Source organism: Orcinus orca, chromosome 1, assembly GCF_937001465.1.
Source record: "Orcinus orca chromosome 1, mOrcOrc1.1, whole genome shotgun sequence".
NCBI classification, from domain to species: Eukaryota; Metazoa; Chordata; class Mammalia; order Artiodactyla; family Delphinidae; genus Orcinus; species Orcinus orca.
The window spans coordinates 193,869,398-193,888,860 of NC_064559.1; the positions used below are offsets into that span (position 1 = coordinate 193,869,398).

The 19,463-nt window shown below is 48.3% G+C and overlaps 1 protein-coding gene across 9 annotated transcripts in view; it reads left to right on the forward strand.

Annotated features, from left to right (window-relative positions):
• Positions 1 to 19,463, forward strand: part of STPG1 (sperm tail PG-rich repeat containing 1) — a 50,250-nt gene that overhangs the window by 27,013 nt on the left and 3,774 nt on the right. For 6 of the 9 annotated variants that reach the window (XM_049695762.1, XM_049695790.1, XM_049695782.1 and 3 more), the window contains 4 exons: positions 2,062 to 2,232; positions 6,103 to 6,162; positions 7,426 to 7,534; positions 11,287 to 11,452. In XM_049695762.1, coding sequence (XP_049551719.1) covers positions 2,062 to 2,232; positions 6,103 to 6,162; positions 7,426 to 7,534; positions 11,287 to 11,452 — 506 coding nt within the window. The remainder of the gene's footprint in view (positions 1 to 2,061; positions 2,233 to 6,102; positions 6,163 to 7,425; positions 7,535 to 11,286; positions 11,453 to 19,463) is intronic. The other 3 variants (XM_049695779.1, XM_004266690.4, XM_033422577.2) reach the window with 1 other exon arrangement.

Here is a 19,463-nt window from a genome sequence, read left to right on the forward strand (position 1 = left end):
TTTCCCAAAGGGTATGTTAGTAGGTATCTTAAGCCAAAAGATTCTATGATGGAGGAAGGTTGGGGAAGGCTGTTTAAACAAAGCTAGACATGGGACTTCCCTGGTGGTCCAGTGGGTAAGACTCCGCACTCCCAATGCAGGGGGCCTGGGTTCAATCCCTGGTCCAGGAACTGGATCCCACGTGCATGCCGCAACTAAGGAGTCCACGTGCTGCAACTAAGAGCTTGCACACTGCAACTAAACATGCCACAACAAAGATCCTGCATGCTGCAACTAAGTCCCAGTGCAACTGAAATAAATAAATAAATAAATATTAAAAGGAAAAAAACCCAAAGCTAGAGAGGTTTCTTTATTGCAGACCTTCCCAGAGCACTTACTACACCAACGTGTGTTATGAATCTTCAAAATGGGAACATGGTGTGAAACTTCTCAAATTTATTTGACCCTGGAACTCTCTCCCTGCTGCCGCTACCACCAACACAACCTTATCTCACAGACCTGGAAGGCCGAGGAACACACTTTGGGAACTAGCGCTTTAGAAGAACACCCTCTGCCCACTCTGTTGGGTGACTCAGGATAGACACGCTACAAATGGCAGCACGAAGGAAGGTCTGACCTTGCCACCCTTCTTCTGTGGAAGTTAGAAGGAAAGAGCAGAGGTGTGTCTGCCCCGTCGGGCACAGCAGATTTCGGGTAGTGATTCTTCCAGAACTAAAACCTCCCACAGGCATTTAGCAGCTGTTCGTCTTGTAGATGCAAACGCATTGCTGTGACTCCTCTCGGCTCATTCTTCTTCAGAATGGATATCTGATCCATATCCTCTCATGGAGGCGAGAATGTTGGTTCCAACACTTCGCTAGCTGAGGAAGTTCAGGGTCCTCATCTGTAAAGTGGGGATATTCATAATATCCTCGAGCCAGGGTTGTCATGAGGATCCAATGCAACGCCCCTGCAAAGTACTGGGTTAACTATTGCCCCAAATGCAAAGGTAAGGTGAGTCCAAGGCTGGGGTGACCTTACTTCTGGGAACATCAATGAATCCTTACAGTTAGGAGGAGGTGGAGCTGGAACTCGAACCCAGGTTAGACTCAGGACAGCTAAGACTCTGGAAAGAACACTCCTGCTTCTGGTGGCACATCCACCCACATTACTGGTGGTCCATGAACCAGATGGTGAGGACCATTGCCGCCACGTACAGAGTGAAGTCAGGCGAGGGGCTGATGCCTTCCCACACCTCCCCCACTGTCTGCGCTTGTTTATTGACCCCTGTCAAGTGGAGGAAACCCAGGGCAATGTTCTCAAGCTTTTACCCATAAAATAATGACATTTTTTTGTTGTTGTCTTATCAGACTTTAATACTTGCCGTACTATCCCAGGGTAAGGTGATGTTATCGCCGAGTTTTTATGGCTTTTGTCCCTGTTCATTTGGCAAACATTGATTCTGTTTGGTTTTTTTTTAACTGAAAATAGTTTATCATGGCTTCCTGGAAGGAGTAGGATTGGTTTCTGTTGAAACAGCAAAAATATCATAGAGTTTTATGAAATCAGTGATTAGGTGGTGGATAGGAGGTGTGGGTGGGAGGCAAGCCCTATGGAGCCTTGTACCTTTAAGATGTTAGAAGCAAACTTGTTATTTAGGAAATTTGGATTATTTAAACTTAGAAACAAAAAGTGAGGGTTTTACTCAAAGGAAAACCAAGGCTGGAAGAAGCAAGTCTAAAGCGTCCCATCATATAAATCACCCACCAGCTGATGAGTCAAGTATAAGTGTCCTGAAATGAGATTGGGTGGAAATGCTTTTATGGAAGAATTATCTTTGCCAAGTCCCAAACATAAGATGAATAATTAGAGTTAGTTTACAGAAGTTAACACAGGTCTGAACTTGCATTTTCCAAGAGCAAATTCTCAAAGCCCAAGGTCATTTTATCATTGTTACCTGCCAGGGTTTCACCTTTTATAAAATGTGTTTAGACCTGGTGCTGGGCACCATCTTTTTGACATCGGCCCTTCGGAGCCATAAGATACGTGATGATGTGGATTCCCTTGACTTTCTCCTCACAGTGTGACCGACTGGATACCATCGTCTCTAAATACCCTGCAGCTAATGCATACACTATACCATCACGTTTTGTTTCGAAGAAAGACTTCAGTAATTCCTGTTCCAGCATGTTCCAGTTGCCAAGCTTCATGAAAGTTCTCAAATTTGAAACTCCCGCACCAAACCATTACAATGTAAGAACACTGCCTGTGCTTCTTAAATATATATTGAATTAATGGTTTGCTAAAATAAAAGAAAGGAAGGGGGGAGCTTTGGGGAATAGCATTTACTGCAATTGGTAAGCCAGTTAGCATTTGCTGACTACCCAATGGCTACATGAGGCTGGACAAAACTCTCATAGGGAATTTGCAGAACCCAGAGAAAAATGTGGGCAACACGGAGGTCAGTATAGAGCAGTGGGAAGACCACTGCCCCGGAAAATACTTACTGCAATTACTCTTATCACATAAGTTTTCTGGGACGGTTTTCTCATCTGTAGCAACGATTATATTACGTGCCACTTTATCTGCAGACACTATTATATTCTTTTTTTTTTTTTTTTTTTTTGCAGTACACGGGCCTCTCACTGTTGTGGCCTCTCCCGTTGTGGAGCAACAGGCTCCAGACGCGCAGGCTCAGCGGCCATGGCTCACGGGCCCAGCCGCTCCGCGGCATGTGGGATCTTCCCGGACCGGGGCACGAACCCGTGTCCCCTGCATCGGCAGGCGGACTCTCAACCACTGCATCACCAGGGAAGCCCTGACACTATTTTATTCTTAGAGGGAAAATAAACTTCTGTCTTCCCATATCAGAAAATTGGGTTTTTTTAACAGCAGTGGTTCACCATTTCCCCTCACTTTGTAGTGACTGAGGCAGAATGGTGTGGTTAACAGGTAAGAGACAGACTCAGGTTCAAATCTCGACTCTGCCATTTTCTAACTGTGTATGGCTTTGGGCAAGTCTCTTAACCTTTCAGGACTCAGTTTATTGATCTGTAAAGTGGGGTTATATGTCTACTCCATGGTGTTAATGTAAACATTAAATGAGATAGTCTAGGCTGAGCGCTTACCTAGCACAATATCTGGTGCACGAGGACTCTACAATACATGAAAACTGGTAGAACTGTCTTTAGGGAAGCCCCGTTACCTCTTGAGTTTCAATTGTAAAAGGGAATTAGGGGGGCTTCCCTGGTGGCGCAGTGGTTGAGAGTCTGCCTGCCGATGCAGGGGACACGGGTTCGTGCCCCGGTCTGGGAAGATCCCACATGCCGCGGAGCGGCTGGGCCCGTGAGCCATGGCCGCTGAGCCTGCGCGTCCGGAGCCTGTGCTCCGCAGCGGGAGAGGCCACAACAGTGAGAGGCCCGCGTACCACAAAAAAAAAAAAAAAGGGAATTAATTATACTTGCCCTACAGGGTTATCATAAGAAGCATATGAGACTACAAATATGAAAGCACTCTGAAATACCTAAGACATGAATTGTACATAAGGTAGTAATATTATTATACTATATTTAAGAATATTTTGGTCTTAGAATACTTCATTTTAAATTTCCTTTTTCTTTTATAATATTTATAAATAATATTGATTTTTCTGACTACAAAGATCCTGCCTACCTTCTATGATGAATCCAATCAATTATAACATGTTCAAAGCAATACAAGTGCCTGCTAGGCCAGCATGGTCCAAAAGGAATATCAGTATAACAGGAGCCACATACATCATTTAAGTTTTCCTAGTAGCTACATTTAAAAGTAAAAAGAAACAGGTGAAATTAGTTTTAATTATAGATTCTATTTAACCCAATATATTCAAGGTATGGCAATATCTAATCAATATAAAAATTATTAATTAGATGTTTTACATTCTTTCCCTCATATTAAGTCCTTAAAATTCAGTGTATATTTTATACTTGCAGCACATCTGAATGTGGACCAGCCATGTTTGCAGAGCTCAATAGCTTCATGTGGCCAGTGGCTACTGTTTGGGGTAGTATAGCTCTAGATACTCTTCTCTTAGGGTAATCAGAGCCTGAAAATAAGAATGATGATGATATGATGAAGCACTTTTCACGGTCTGTGTGCTGTTCTAAGAGTTGTGTATTCACTTATTTCATACTCACAAGAACCCAGGAAGTGGATTCTCTTATTCTCAATTTACAGAAGAGGAAGCTGAGGCTCGGAGAGGGGAAGGGACTTGCCCAAAGTTACCCAGCTTGAAGGGACTGTTCCCACATCGGTGAGCACGGGCAGGTGCCGAGGTATAAAGCTGGGGAGTGATCAGAGTCCCCATGTTCCAGCCCTGCCGGGCTTCCCTTCATAATCCTGTGGCTGCTCTGTGCCAGACCAGTGATACAGCTTAGATCCCAGTGGGGAACTCAAGATGAGAACTAGGAGACAGACAAACAAAATAGTTACTGTGTGGCCAGCTCTGAGGGAGACAAAGAGTTGGAGCCTGAGAAAGAGAGTATGTGTGGGGTGTGGAGGTTGGCAATACCATGTACTTTAGACTGGGTGGTCAGAGAAGGTCCTGAGACAAGGATTGAGGGAAGAGCCAGAGTTGGGGGAACAGCATGTGCAAAGGTCCTGGGACAGCAAACACCTTAGCCCATGGGGAACTGTAAGAAGGTAGCTAGAGGGAGTTCCCTGGTGGTCCAGTGGTTAGGACTCAGCGCTTTCACTGCCGTGGGCCCCTGTTCAATCCCTTGTCAGGGAACTAAGATCTTGTAAGACGTGTGACGCAGCCAAAAATAAACCAAAGTATCTAAAGTAGAATGAACTAGGGGGGCTCGGGGGAGAGGGGACGAGGAGAGGCCAGACAGATAGGCAGGGACCAGTTCATGCAAGGCCCTAAAGGGAGGGAGTTCGAATTTTGTTCTCTGTGTGCTGGGAAGCCCTCCTTGAGGAGGATAGGAGGTGTGGAGTGATGTCTTCTGATGTACCTTTTAAAAAAGATCCCTCCAGTTGCTGTGTGGAGAATGGACTGCAGTGTGGGTTAAGGGTGGATTTTGAAAAAACAGTTAGGAAGCTGTCATGATAACAAAAGAGAGGTCGAGGTCTGGTCCAGGCGAGTGATAATGAATGTGCTTGGCCATTGTGCCGTTGCCATTCCTGAGAGAGGGCTGGGTTCCTTGGGAGACAGACACAAGTGCAGGCTGTCTCCGTGTGAGCGCCTGCGTCCTCCTGGGGGCTGCTGAAGGGCACTGTGGTGTTAGTGCTTCGTGCCTTCACCTCCCCAGCCCACTGCTCCTTCACCCTGGCTTCCTATCTCCGAGGCCCAGCTCAGGTCCTGGCATGCAGTAATCATGCAATAAATGTTTATGACTCCAAAGGAATAACTTCCTTTGTTAATCAAGAAATGACCATTCCCCACGTCAGGACTCTGCCACCAGATCAATTTTAGTTTGCATGTTTTTTGTTCATTATTGTTTTAATGTGGCTCTGAAAATAATACATGCTCATCATAAAATATCTTCGAACATCACAGAAACCCATGAGCCAGAAAGTGGAAGTCCCTCATCATTCTGCTCTGCAAACAAACATCAAAAACCGGGGGCAGGGCTTCCCTGGTGGCGCAGTGGTTGAGAGTCCGCCTGCCGATGTAGGGGACACGGGTTCGTGCCCCGGTCCGGGAAGATCCCACGTGCCCCGGAGCAGCTGGGCCCGTGAGCCATGGCCGCTGAGCCTGCGCGTCCGGAGCCTGTGCTCCGCAACGGGAGAGGCCACAACAGTGAGAGGCCCGCGTACTGCAAAAAAAATCCAAAAAAAAACGGGGGCAATATCGTTCGTATTCTCTTCCTCCAGTGGTCCTTCCCTTGGTTTTGGGATTATGCTGTCCACAGTATGCGTGCGTTTTCTACTTAATTATATCTGGGATTTGTTTTTTCCCATGGCAATACAATGAATCTGCTTCATTCTTTTTTAACCTGCCAGTGGAGCTGACTCTTCCTAGTCTAATGGTGAAATCTTCCAGTAACACCCACACTCAGTGTATACAAAAATGCCCCCTTTTTCTGTTGCCTTTCTGTCTGGGCGAGGAATAAAGCTGAAGTAGTGTTTTGTCTACAGGAGGCTTTTTTCAGACCTGGAGAACAATGGTTGAGTCAACTGGCGAGGAGCAGAAATGCGGTAATCCTGTTAGCCACACTGTGCTTTGAGGCTGTCAAGACCTCTCTACCTTTGCTTACTGCGATCCCCCGCTTCTCTGTTGGAAGCCTTTCCCTTGGTACCTGTTATTACTTCCTCTCTGGCGTCCTGGCTCTTCTCCCCGTGTCCAGTAATTAGCCTGGTCCACCTGATCTTTTTGTCTGCCCTCTCTGCAGGCAGTCTGGCCGTGAGGACCCTGGGAAAAGCGAAATTCCTCTGCCTTTGTCAACACAAAATCAAAATGCCATCTGCATTTCTCGAGAAACATTTTTTTTGACAAAGGAGTAGCACAGAAAATCAAGCATCCTGGCCTCAGCAAATAGTTTCACTCATTCAGTAAATATTCCAGCCATTGCAGGCACAATTTTTATTGCATCTTTTATCTAATGAATACAGGAGACTGACTGCAAATTAGCCTTTAAAATATTTATGATTCATCATAAGAATGATCTCAGGGTTCTTTTTTTTTTTTTTCCAAAATTATTTTTAGCATTCTGAACTCACTGGACACTCTCTAATGTATATTGCCTGGGTCAACCAAAATTCTAAATTTCTGGTCAGCCCAGAAAAGTCAAGACAGTGCTTACAAATCTGATCATAATCTGTTTTTTTTTTTTTGATCGTAATCTTAAGTTACACAATTTCTTTGTGTGTCCTAAATCCAACATGTATTGAAGGATTATCTGAGCAGTGAGGAATCAGGGTGGGGATATGTAGGACTAAGTGTTCTGAAAAGAATGAAAATCGTAGAAAACATGATGAAAATAATTTGCCTATGTAATATTACACACTTTTTAGAAAAACAGATGACTTGTGTTGACCGGCTGTCCCCTACCCCCAACCCAACAGCACTCTGCCTCAAGTGGAGCAGGGATTATCTGATCCATTATACAGATGAGAAAACTCAAATTCAGAGAAATTAATCCGTTTGAGCAAGATACGCTGCCCTGTGTGCGGGGAGCGAGCCCGGAAGCCAGGGCCGCCGGCTGGTTCAGGCCACCGTCCTCCGTGTTGTGTTGGGTCCCCAGACAATGGCTAGCGATGACAAGCTCTTCCCCCAGTCCAGCTGCGGTGAAGGGGAAAGCACAGCCAGTGTGACGTTTTCCACTCATGTGTGCTCATTTTCTGAAGACAGGTTTAAATTTGTTTGTTTTTTTTAACCCCAAAGTGCCCCTCGTCCAGACACAACAACAAGGACAAAGAAAGGCAAGACACTGAGCACACCGTGCTTATTTTCTCCCCCAGGCCTCTGTCTCTTGCTGCAAACAGACAAACAATGTTTGTGCCCGAGCCGGGTTCATGTCCAAAACCCAGAGAGGACTTTTCACTATTACTAAAACAGGACCTGCCCCAGGTAAGCAGCTGCCTCGCACTGGCCTTGACTTAAGTCTTCCTGTACCAGATCTGATCAGCAGGGCACTTCTCAGGGAGTCTCTTTGGAAGGAGTTAGGCATTGAGGGAAGAGGGGGTGCAGGCAGGTATTGTACAAAGAGGAGAAGACTGGCTCCCCATTCGGGGGAAGAACGGCGGCTCTGGAAATGGACCCCAGGGCGGCCTATCACGGCGGCCTGCCTTCCAGACCCAGAGCACCTGCTTTGGGCAGCCAGCTGGGGAGGGGCTTCTCATGCCAGAAGTGTGCCCATGCGCATACCCCAGGTGCCCTCCCAGGCGCTGGGGGGAGGCGGGGCACACAATACGCTCTGACCCTTGGACATTGGGCTGCAATATTCCTTTCCTCCCATGTCTACAAAGCGGCTTCATCATCTATCATCAAATGATGCGAAATAGCTCTGTTTACAGAGCGCCTACTCAGTGCTAAGTTTTTCCACGCGGTCCTCACACATCTGTCCTCATAGGGCCACACTCTCAGTCCTGTGTTTCAGGTGAGGAAATGGAGGTCCAGAGAGTTGAAGCAACTTGCTCTGCATCACGCAGCTAATAAATGGCCGGCCTAAGCCCAGAGGTGTCTGACTGAGGAACCTCTTAACCCTGTCATCCCAGTGTGACTTCTGAAGCCTCCAGGATTCAGGAACACACAAGGGCTCACCTGCAGATGTTTTCCCTGCTGGGCTGGGGAAAGGCATTGCACCTGTTCTGTGCCCTCAGACCTCCTCCCCACCCCAGCCTTAGTGAAAATTTTCCAGAGGGGTCTGGTGACATAGCAGTCCATACTCCAGGACCACTGGTTAGACTAGACCTTCCCAAACAGGTCCAGAAGACCCCCGAGGGAGCTCTGGGCCCCAGAGCCCAGAGGAGGAGCAGGGAGGGTTTACCTCTGCAAATAATGCTTCTCGGATGGGGGTGTGGGCAAAATCGCAGCGCATGTCAGATTTCAGCAAATCCAGATTAAAGTTGAGATCAGTCTGAGGCTGAATAACAAAACCAGCCCTAATTAGGAGGCTAAGCCTGGCTAAAGCTCCCTGCCTTGCATCACCACGGGCAAAACCCCACCTTCTTTGTTTATACAGGAGAATAAAGCCAGCATCCCTGGGGTTTGGCCAGAGGTTCCACCAGAGAGCCCCTGGGAAGTGGGCAGCTCCTCCCTCTGGGAGGGTCCCGAGGGGCCCCTTGTAACACAGCAGGAAGGGGAGAGGTGGGCACCAGCATGTTTTAAGCTCCTACTGTGTGCCAGGAGCTTTCAAAACCCCATGGAGAGTTGCCTGGCACATATGTGCTCCGAGAGCGGGGGTTATTATTAATATTATTATATCCCCACTTTACAAGCAAAAATGATATATAGAAAACAGGTGACTAGTCCAGGGTCCCACTGCTGGATTTGAATCCAGCTCGATGCCTGGTGCCTTCAGGACTCTCCCCGCATCCCCCAAATTTGCCAGGGGCCACAGCCTGGGGAATCTGCTTCTCTGAGAGAAACAATCTGCTTTGACCTCTCAGAAAAACGCTGTGGTTTCTGCTTCTCCCCCTTGTGGGAAGAAACCAGATGTGGAGCCATGATTGGCATCCCTGCTGGGTTCCGCCCACCCAGAGTGCCCAGGCTCAGGGGCTGAGGGCCGGGTCTGGTCTGCCTTCAGTTCTGAGCAAAATGCTCACCTTTACACGTTGGCTGGCTGGATTTTCTACAGTCTGGCTGCATCGAACACAAGGCCAAGCACTTCCCCAACATCCTCCTCTCTATTTCTCCTTAAAAACAAAAAAGTTATTAGATCATGGGGAAACAACTATGGTAAAGTGTCACTTGAAAAACGTGGGTGACACGATCGAATCCACTCTGTGGGCCCAACACCATGAGACAGTGTCCAGTGCACGATGGAAAGACCGGGGTAAATACAGCAGAGAGTTCAACCCTGGTTTATTCTGGGCCTTGAGAGCATGAATGCCTTTCCCCCTTGCTTCTGCTTTTTAACATTTTATAATCAAGTGTTGCTTTAAACTATTTTTTTTGGTAGGGGGAATAAAAATAAAAAATAAATATATGTATATGTAAAAAACCCAGAAAGATAATTTTAGAGATATATACCAGTATTATAAATGCTGATAACTGGACATCTGGTTTTTTTTTTTTTAACTTTAGCATATATTGGGACCATCTTTTCATGTTATTAAAAATCCTCCTAGAACATCTTCTGTTAATGGATGCATAGTATTCCATTATCTGGTGGTACCATCAGTTAAGGAACAAATGCCCTCTTGCTGGCATTTAGGTTGTCTTAAATGGATCACTCATATAAATAGAGTGGGAGCAAACATCCTTATAGCTCATAACTTGTGTACAATCAAGATTATCTCCTTACATAAATTGCCTAATGTGAAATTGCTAAGTCAAAAGGTATGTAAAATATTTAAGGTTTTTGATATTTGTGACCAAATTGCCCTTCAGCACAGAGATAATTTATCCTCCTGCTTCTATGAGAAATATGCTTTCCCTCACCTTTGCCATCAATGAGTATTACCATTTCAATAAAATCTTGCTAATATGTCCCATATTGTTGTTTTCAGTGCTTTTGCAATGAAAAAGTCGATTTTGTTTTTTAAAAATTAACTTTACAGTGGTTAGAAAATTTGAAATATTTTTCCCACCCACAATGCCACCATTAATATAGTTTTTCCCACTTTTCTGGGTTCCCACCTATTTTTACTCACATGTATCCATTTGCACACTGACGTCATAGTGTATACAGTATAGACTGTTAGGCTTTATTTTACTTTTCTCACTCACCTTTATTTTTGAGAACATTGCCATAGGCTTCATGGCCTTTGCGTTTATCACCCTCAGGGCTGATATTCCACCAGATTAGGCTGTTTTCCCATAACTGTGCCCTTGTACTTGGACCTTTGGGCTATTCATCGTTTCTCACACTGTAGCTACTGCTGTTGTGTACATCTTTAGGCTTAGAGCTTTTCCATTATGTTGAATAATTTCCTTAACTTCCAAGTAATAGGAAGCCAGGGTCAAAGTGTGCAGCATCTTGAAGGCCTTTGCCTAGTACTGCCGCTTTGCACCCCAAAATGCCTGCCCCCATTTACAGGGTTACTTGCTCTTTAGGGTGAGACTGCTCCCTCTTTACCCCAGCTCAGATCATTCTCTTCTTCCTTAAAGCTTTGTGCACAGCCAAATTACTTATATTCTGACAGTTTCTTGAGACAAGGCATGGTGGGGAAGCATGGACCTTGGAGAAAGGTGGGTCTGGGTCCACATAGTAGGTGCTCAATAAATATTTGTTGATTACATAATAGTTACTGGGCAGCTACCATGTGCCAGGAACCTAAAATGTTCTTTTTCTACCATAGCCTCCCAGTTGTTGGAAGAATTATTATCCTTAGTTTATGGAGGAGGAAGCTGGGCTTAGGCCCTGGTTAGATGAATGTCCTTCGGCAAATTACTGAATATCTCTGAGTCTATTTCCTCATGTTTAGAATGGTGCTAATACCCACCTTGCAGGGCTGCCGTGAGGATTAAATGAGCCACATACGTGATGCACGGACACATGTTCTCTAAATGGTGAGCGTTATTTTCAGTTATTCCAGGCCCCTTCTACTTGACCATCCTGGAGTGATACTGCCTTATAGTCATTAAATGTATTCTTACTGCTTTTTATTTTTTTGAGAGAAGTTCTTTATTCTGTTTTAAAATTTCTTTCTGCCCAGGGCATTATAATGTCAACGAATCCCTTGTGAAGCAGTCGCCGAAGATATTAATGTCTTGTTTTAAATCAAAAACTGGCCGTGGATTAAAACTGATGTCGACAGGCCCAGGACCCGGTTATTACAACCCAGGAGGTCACACCGAAGTTCACAAAAAGACTCTTATCCCGTGAGTCCTGACCATCCTGATCTTTCTTCTGAAAGGTATTCTGGGGAAGGACCCGAACCTGGGGAGAAAAGGAAGGGGTGTCACAGCTTGGCAGACACAGGCCGAGTTGCTCTCCTGGGGCCCTTGCTGACACATAGCAGGTGCTCAAGAAATACTTGTTGAATACGTAGTATTTACTGAGTAACTCTTGTATGCCAGGAACTTAACATCTTCTTCAATGATCATAACAACTCTATTGTAGGAATGATTATTCTTACTTCATAGAGGAGGAAGCCAGGCCTCAGCGAGGCTGAAAGACTTGCGTAAGTCCACACAGCTAACTTGAGATGCACCTGGGACTCAGGCTCAGGACTGTTTGCATCTTCCAACATTCCCCATGATGCTGTACTCTCCTGGTGCTGGTATTCTTCTATCTTTATAATATAAAATCTCCACTGGGGTGGCAGGATATACGAAAGCGGTGAAACTCTCATAGCTTTCTACTGATAGGTTAACAGCCTAGACTTTGGAGTTGGTCAGCCCTGCTAGATTTGAACGTCAGCTCTGCTATATTCATGCTGTGTGACCGTCAGCACTGTGCTAACCCCTCTGAGCCTGCATGCCCTCGATTGTAAAGTGGGGATAATTTATCCGAACGTTGCTTTCTGATTTAAAAAATATATTTGATATAGTAGGTACAAATAGTGAGTCAATAACACAAATTTTAAAAGACAGGGATTTGTGTTACTGTTTTTAATCTCCTGTACATTTGATGTTACTTTCACCTCAGAGGCTCAAAAATTCACGGGGCTTAATATTCCTCAAATGGGTCTAGAACTTCTAGAGCTAAGTGCCGTGAAGGTCAGCCGTCCTGTCACTCTCAACAGGATTGGCTGTTGTGAGGGCGGACCAGCAGGGCTGGGACCAAGGGTATAGCCACCTGGGAGCCTCCAGAGAGGTCACCTGGGAGCCTCCAGAGAGCTCAGGCAGCTGGCTGGGCGCAGAGCCACAGGGGGTCAGGAGGCTGGGTGGCCCGGGGAGGCTGGCAAACTGGGTCTACTCGGACCATGAGCCCAGGGCAAGGGGTCAGGGGTAAGGGAGAGGAGCAAGACATGAGCCTGCTGAGTCCAACCCAGGACCTGGGGAAGGGATTCAGACCTCAGATGGAGTCCACCAGCTGAGTCCCTTCTGCCCTTCGGATCTGGGGTTCTGCAGGCTGACCTTTCATAGGCTGCAGGACTCGGGACCGGGGCGGGAAAGTCTCCAGGAACAGGCTCTCTCCAAACGTCAGGGACTTCCTGCCTCTGGGTTGGCTTGGGCACCACTACACACAACCTTTCCCTATGCTGCCCCCAAATGGAGTGGGAGAGAGGATGGGCTTTGGGGTTAGCAGACCTGAGTAAGAATCACAGCTCTGTCTCTAGCAGAGACTTCTCCTCCCTGAGCCTCCATGTTTCCATGTATTAAGTGGAGATAAGAACCTTATCTCATGGGGGTTCTGTGAGGATTAGATGAGAAAGTGCTTGAAAATAGCTCTCACTCTTCTTATTACAGCAGCTATTATTCTATATCCTAGAGAGGCTATGTGACGATAGAAGATGCAGCTGTTTGAGGCATGGAGGCTCAAGCCCCCACCCTGACTCTGGAAGCTTCTTCAGGGAAACGAGAGGAGGGTGAGGGGCACTCGGTGTTTAACCGCCTTCCCCAGAGCGGTGTCATTTGGCCTGCGTCCGAGTTTGGATGAGTGGTTTGAAATAGCCTCATTTTATGGCATTCGCATCCGTCAGTCAGCAGGCCCTGGAGGTTTCTGGTGCTGTGCTGAGGGCTATGGGGGAGCTCACATGGACAGAGCACCATCCATACCTTCAGGCTCCCCTGGCAACAACTCCAGAGCAAGGCAGAGGAACGTGCCACAAAACGCCGGATCGTTTTGGGCCCCAAGGTTGCATGACCACACTCCCCCACCAAGGGCGCCAGCTTTCTGATGGGAGCAGTGCAGTAGTGCTGGTGTGTCTGGGGGTATCTGGGGCGCACTGGCTCTCTGTGATGCTTCGTGAATGGTGGCTCCTGGGTTAATAAACCCAGGAAGCACTGCATACAATCCCTCTGCCCCCGGGTGCATCACAGTATACATGAGCTTATTAAAGGCTCTGAGAAGGTCCGCAGTAAAGAGACTTGTCAAACCCAGTGTCTCTTAAACTTGGGCTCACCCCGGTGAGTGGACAGTGCCCCAGCCTCCACGGCAGGCTCTGTGGTCTGGGGCTGCTCTCAGCGCCTCCCTGGGCCTTTGTTTCTCCATTTGTGAAAAGAGGGGAAATCTTTCCATTTCTCACACTCTGTGACCCCAGCTTTGCTCACCATGTCACTTCGGAGAGCATACGGAGGCAGTGAACATGGGGGCAGGCAGGACCCACAGAGGAAGTCCAGTATATATTGTTGAGTTGGCATGGAAAGGGTGAGGTTGAGAAATCTGTAATTTCATTTAAAAGCAAAGAGATAAAACTAAAGTGTGCTGTTGGTTATTCCAAAGTAGCATCCATCTGTTTATGTGGGACGATGGAGAAAGGGATGTGATATAAAGAAGAGAAACAGCGAATGTGATAGTATTGAAGGAGTATCCAAACTCCAGTCTCTCAAATTCAAATTCTGTTTCCTTTCCTGTGACCCTGGAGGGAGGAGAGGGGCAGGAGCACCTGAGGGCCCATCCTGGGGTTGTCAGGCCCCGGAGAAGGTCTGCGTTGTTTCCTCCCCATCGATACGTTGAGACTTTGTCTACATCAAGCCTAATCATACTCAGATCTCCGGGGGCTGCATGGGGCAGTGGTGGAGAATCTGAGAATCATCACAGTGTTTCTTTTGTGGAAGCACGGGCCGCCCAGGCGTCACACGCATGTGACAGGATGTGAGGCCTGCCCTTGTTTCTCTTGCTTGGAAGTGTGTGGCTCCCCATTCACGGGTGGGGCTCCAGTTTGCAAAGATGGTATTTCGGCTCTGCTTTCTTCAGGGTGCAGGGAGAACGGGGGAGATGTTAATTCTCGCTGGGGTCACTGGTGCCGTGTTACCGACCCCTGCTGGCCTCCTGAGCTGGGAACCGGCTGCAGAGGCCGTGGCACCGAGGGCATAAGCACAGGCAGGGAGTCGTCAGGCCGCTGAAACTCCCGCCTTCCCCTCTCACCAGCCCTGGGAGGCTGGGGGTAGGGGTGGGGGGGGTGTCACTTAACTCCCTGGGAATTCAAATTCATCCTCTGTGAGTTGGGGCAAGCACACTTTACAACACGCTTGCAAGGATAAAAAAAGATGACTCACATAACTAACCATGTCTGGCAAACTGTAAACTTTTGACATGCGTGATTTGTACTTTCATCGAAACGTGTGAGCGAGCCCTCTGCACTCACCCGATGTTTCTTGAGTGGCCCTGCCGCACAGATGCGGTGAGGGGCTGTAGGGTCGTTGGCGTGGCGTTTCTGGGCTCCTCCACAGAGTGTCTTTGTTATGGCCACGGTGCTGACTCAAAGGCTAAGAGGATTTACCAGCTTCCGGGGGTCTCTGGAGGAGGCTATCAGCCAGGGTTTCACTTCTGTAGGTTCCAGCATCCGTCACAGTGCTGACTCAGTGGATCAGGGTGAGTCAGGGGAAGGGCTTTTGGAGATCAGAATACTTCCTCCTAGGTGCTGCCTTCCGACTCACGCCAGCAGGGAGGTGAAACACCCACTGACATCTTTCTAACCCTTGATCTCCTTCCTGGAGTTTTTAAACCACTGGTTTTGCTCAGACATGCTGTCCTGTCACAGCCAGAGCCCCATCGGCCCCACTCCAATTTGGGTAATTACGTTGGACCCACCTAAATTTCCCCTGGGATTTTCAATTAGATATGGGATGCTTCTTCCCAAGCAGCTGTAATCTGTCACCCACTCCCCTGTTAAACAGATACCGCATTCCACCCCAGAGGCAATCGGCTGCCCTTTAATGATGAGAAAAAAATTGCCCCTTTATCCCTCCCAACCCTGGGAATCCCTGAGGCAGAGTGAATCTGTGCCTGGGAGTGTCCCGAGGGTCTTGGATGCCCTCCCCAAGTGACCTGCTGAGTCCTCTGAGACATTCATTATTCTTTGGTGATTTGCAAACAGCTCACACTGGAAGCTGCAAACACAACGTAATCCAGTTGTGGCCAAGTCAGAGCCTTTGACAGATGTTTTTTTCCACGGGGCAGGACCAGGTTGGCTTTTAAAACTGGGCGATGAGGCTCATAAAAATCCCTGGTTACAGTGCACTGTGGCTGCCCCGGGTTTGATTCAGTCTGACCTCAGTGATTTGCCCAGCCCCATGAGGACATGGAAGGACCATCCCCGGGTGATGATAAAACTGTCAGGTGGGGTTCAGATGCCTGGGCTCCCCTACTTGCTTCAACCCCTCTGCTCCTCTCTGCAGTTAGGCAAATGTCCTCGGGAATAGGGACCAGGGCCTCAGTGATGGATAAGACACCATCCCCTGCATTAAAGAGCTAGACAAGTAAAAAGCATAGAAAAGTAATGTGTTTTGTGCAGAGAAGAGAAGAATGGCTACAGTGTATTGAGGGGCCAGCTTCCAGCCCTCAGAGTTTTCACAGACTTCCTACAGCTTCATCTTCCAACTCTCCCACGGGTCAGGATTGTTACATAGAGTTTACAGGGGACGCAGACTCTCCCCGGTGGTAGAGCAGAGGGTGGAATCCAGGTCCACCTGACTCCAAAACCCGTGCTCCTCTATGGAGCCCAGGAAGGGAGGCGGGGAAGGGGAAGGATTGTGGCCCGGGGAGTTTCCCTGGAGGAGGTGAGAAGCAAAGAGGGAATCAGAGTTGGCAGGGAAAGGAGGTGCTCCTGGCAGAAGGATCAGCACGGCAAAGGCATGGAGTCGTTGGACAACGCTGTGCTGGGTATTTCTGGTCATTTCTTTTTTTTTCTTTTGGCCGCACAGGGTAGCTTGCGGGATCTTAGTTCCCCCACCAGGGATCGAACCTGGGCCCACAGCAGTGAAAGCGCAGAGTCCTAACCACTGGACCACCAGGGAAGTCCCTGTGCTGGGTGTTTCTGGGAGGTGACCTGGGAGTTAGGCTTCACTGAGAGGCCACTGGTAGTTTTCCTTTAGCTCCTCCTCAGGGCCTGTAACGGGGGTTGGTCAGAAACCCAAGCGAACAGCCCAGAATTCACGGGTGGAAGGAGGCTTGAAGGCGGTCCAGGGGCTTAGCCTCTGGCTCCTTGTGCCCCAGTCCCGGCCCCACGGAGCACGGCTTGTCCCTCTTCCAGGCTTTTGCCCCTGCTGTTTCCTCTGTGGGAAATGCCCCCACCTCCACCTTTTCTAGCCAAAGAATTCCTGCTTACCTTTCAGAGCAAATGTTACCTCTTCTAGGTAGATTTCTGGATTCACCCAGTTGGAATTAGTCTCTCTCACCTATAATCTAACATTTCATGTGAAAAAAAAAAAAAAAGGTACCAGTAAAGCACTCATTAATCTTCATAACAACCCTGGGAGGCAGGTATTATTATCCACTGTTTTGCAGATAAACTGAGGCCTAGGGAGATTAAGAGGCTTTTCTAAGGATGCACAGCTGGTAGATGGGGAAGCAGAGATTCAAACTCATCTGTCTGAGTGCAAAGCCTGTAAGTTGTCACCGGCCATGATTGTCACTGGCAGTGGATTGTTAAGCACTCCGGGGCATTCAGGGTCTGTGTCTTAGCACAGAACAGTCTGGACTTCCCAGAGTGCCTGGCACAGAGCTGCACACGGGACTGACACTGTCCGAAGATCCGGGGAGCTGAGTTGGTGGGGCAAAGCCTCTCCTGGGCATGTGGATGGAGGGGAGGGTGAGGGACCTGTCTCACTCACTCTCAGCAAGAATCTGGTGATGGGCTTCCCTGGTGGCGCAGTGGTTGAGAGTCCGCCTGCTGATGCAGGGGACACGGGTGTGTGCCCCGGTCCGGGAAGATCCCACATGCCGCGGAGCAGCTGGGCCCGTGAGCCATGGCGGCTGAGCCTGCGCGTCCCGAGCCTGTGCTCCGCAAGGGGAGAGGCCACAACAGTGAGAGGCCCACGTACCACAAAAAAAAAAAAAAAAGAATCTGGTGAGATGCTGACCCCCACTGCCCAGCTCCCTGCAGGCTGTCCCTGGTCAGGAGAGTAGACATCTCACAGTTTCCTCAAAGACTCAGGGTGACCTGGACCCATGGAGTAACCTCATGCGGTGATTGGCTCATTCCACCTCTAACTTCCAGGAGTCAAGCCTGTCTCTCAATGATCAAATTTCTGAGGGTGCTCTGAAGGGGTGTTGCAGCCGAAACAAGGAGATGCCAGCTTTTATTTGTAAGGGGAGAGTGGTGGATCACACACTGTAACCAGTTCTTCCACGCAGACTGGAGGGAAAGAAAGGAGGCAACGTTTTCCCCCCATTTTCCTGTGGGCACCTTATCCTAAATATATACATCCAAGCCAGCTGTTCCTCCATCCCAAGACGTGAGCCTCTCGCAGGTTTACGATGGCTGCCAGCAGCCTCCGCTGGCAGTGGGAGTGTCCACCCTGCCCCAAGGTAACTCTGGTGAGAGGCCCCCTAACCTCACTTTCCTGAGGCTCCGTTGCCCATCCAGACAGCGGATGGTGGTGCTGCAAGGGATCGTAGTAATAACACAACTGCTTTTACTGAGGACTTACTGTGTTTGGACGCTCTGCTAGGCACCTTACATAGCTTTTCTCCAGTCATCAACCCGCATATAAGGAGTGAGTGTTACTACTCCTTGTTGCCAGGAACAGAGAGGTCCAGGGACTTGGCTGCCCGGTATTCAGACTCAGGTCTGTGTGACTCTAAAACTCGAAAATTCTCCTTTGCCACAATGCCCTCCCCATCTTGCTAGTCACCAAGACTTGAGTTCCAGTGCTGGCATTACCATGAACTTGCTCTGTGACACTGGGTGACTCACTTTCTCTCTCTGGGCACCAGCTTCTTAAGCAAAATAAGGATGTTGGATAAGACATCTCTAGGTCTCCTCTAGCTCTCCGAGTCTAAGAATGCCTCTGCTTCAGAAGGTGTTGGCCAAAGGGCAGCAGAGTTCCAGTGGCTGGGCATCCCAGTTCCCTCCTCTGTTTGGATGGGTTGGCTTTGAGCTGTGATGAGTCTCCTGGGGCCATTCAAGGTTCTGAGAAATCTCTCTTTCATTTTGGTGAAAGACCTTAGAAGAAGCTTCAGATGTGAGGCAGAAGTGGGCAGCCCTTCTATTGCATGGCCAGGAGGGTAGGACATTTCCTGTTAACAATCCCAGGATTCCTGGGCAACCCAGCGGACCTCTCTGAATCAAGGCCAGATGGGAGGTCACAGCTGGAAGGGACCTCAGAGGTCGTCATGTCCAACCCCCTCATTTTACAGATGGGGAGACTGAGTCCCAGAGTGCATTAGTAACAGAGTGAGGGCTCGAATACAGGTTCTCTGTTTCATTTATTCTCTCGAGAACAGGCTTAAAAGACTCCCTTTCCTGAAGGGGGGAAGACAGACCTGAAAACAACTGCAATCTAAGTGGTGATCGTTATTCAGAGGTCTCTTGACTTCCAGCCCAGTATTTTTCCACTCCTACCTCCTGCCTTGCCAAAAACATGTTTAATATTTCTGAGATGTCAGTGCTAGAATGGCCTCTAAAGATCTGCTAGTCTCGGGATGGCAAATCCTTGGAATTTGGGATTCCTCTTCCCATTTCCTGGCCATGGCAGACATCACAAGTGGCTCACCAATGCTCTTCCCATAGAGCCCAAACGAGGCCTCAGTTCTTTACATGGAGCTCCAGCCAGGCACTACCAAGCGATCAGAGTTGGCACATGGCATCGATGTCTTCTGCCATTCCTGATTAGCTCAACGACATCCGTCATCCACAACGACAAATGTACTGGCTCTCACTGTGCTGGGCCCTGTCCTGACTACCGTGTTTTAGGTGTGTCATCTCCTTTAACCCTGAAAACAAGCCTACAGGGTAGGTACCGTTATGACTGCCCTTGTGCAGGTGAGAAGACTGGGGTC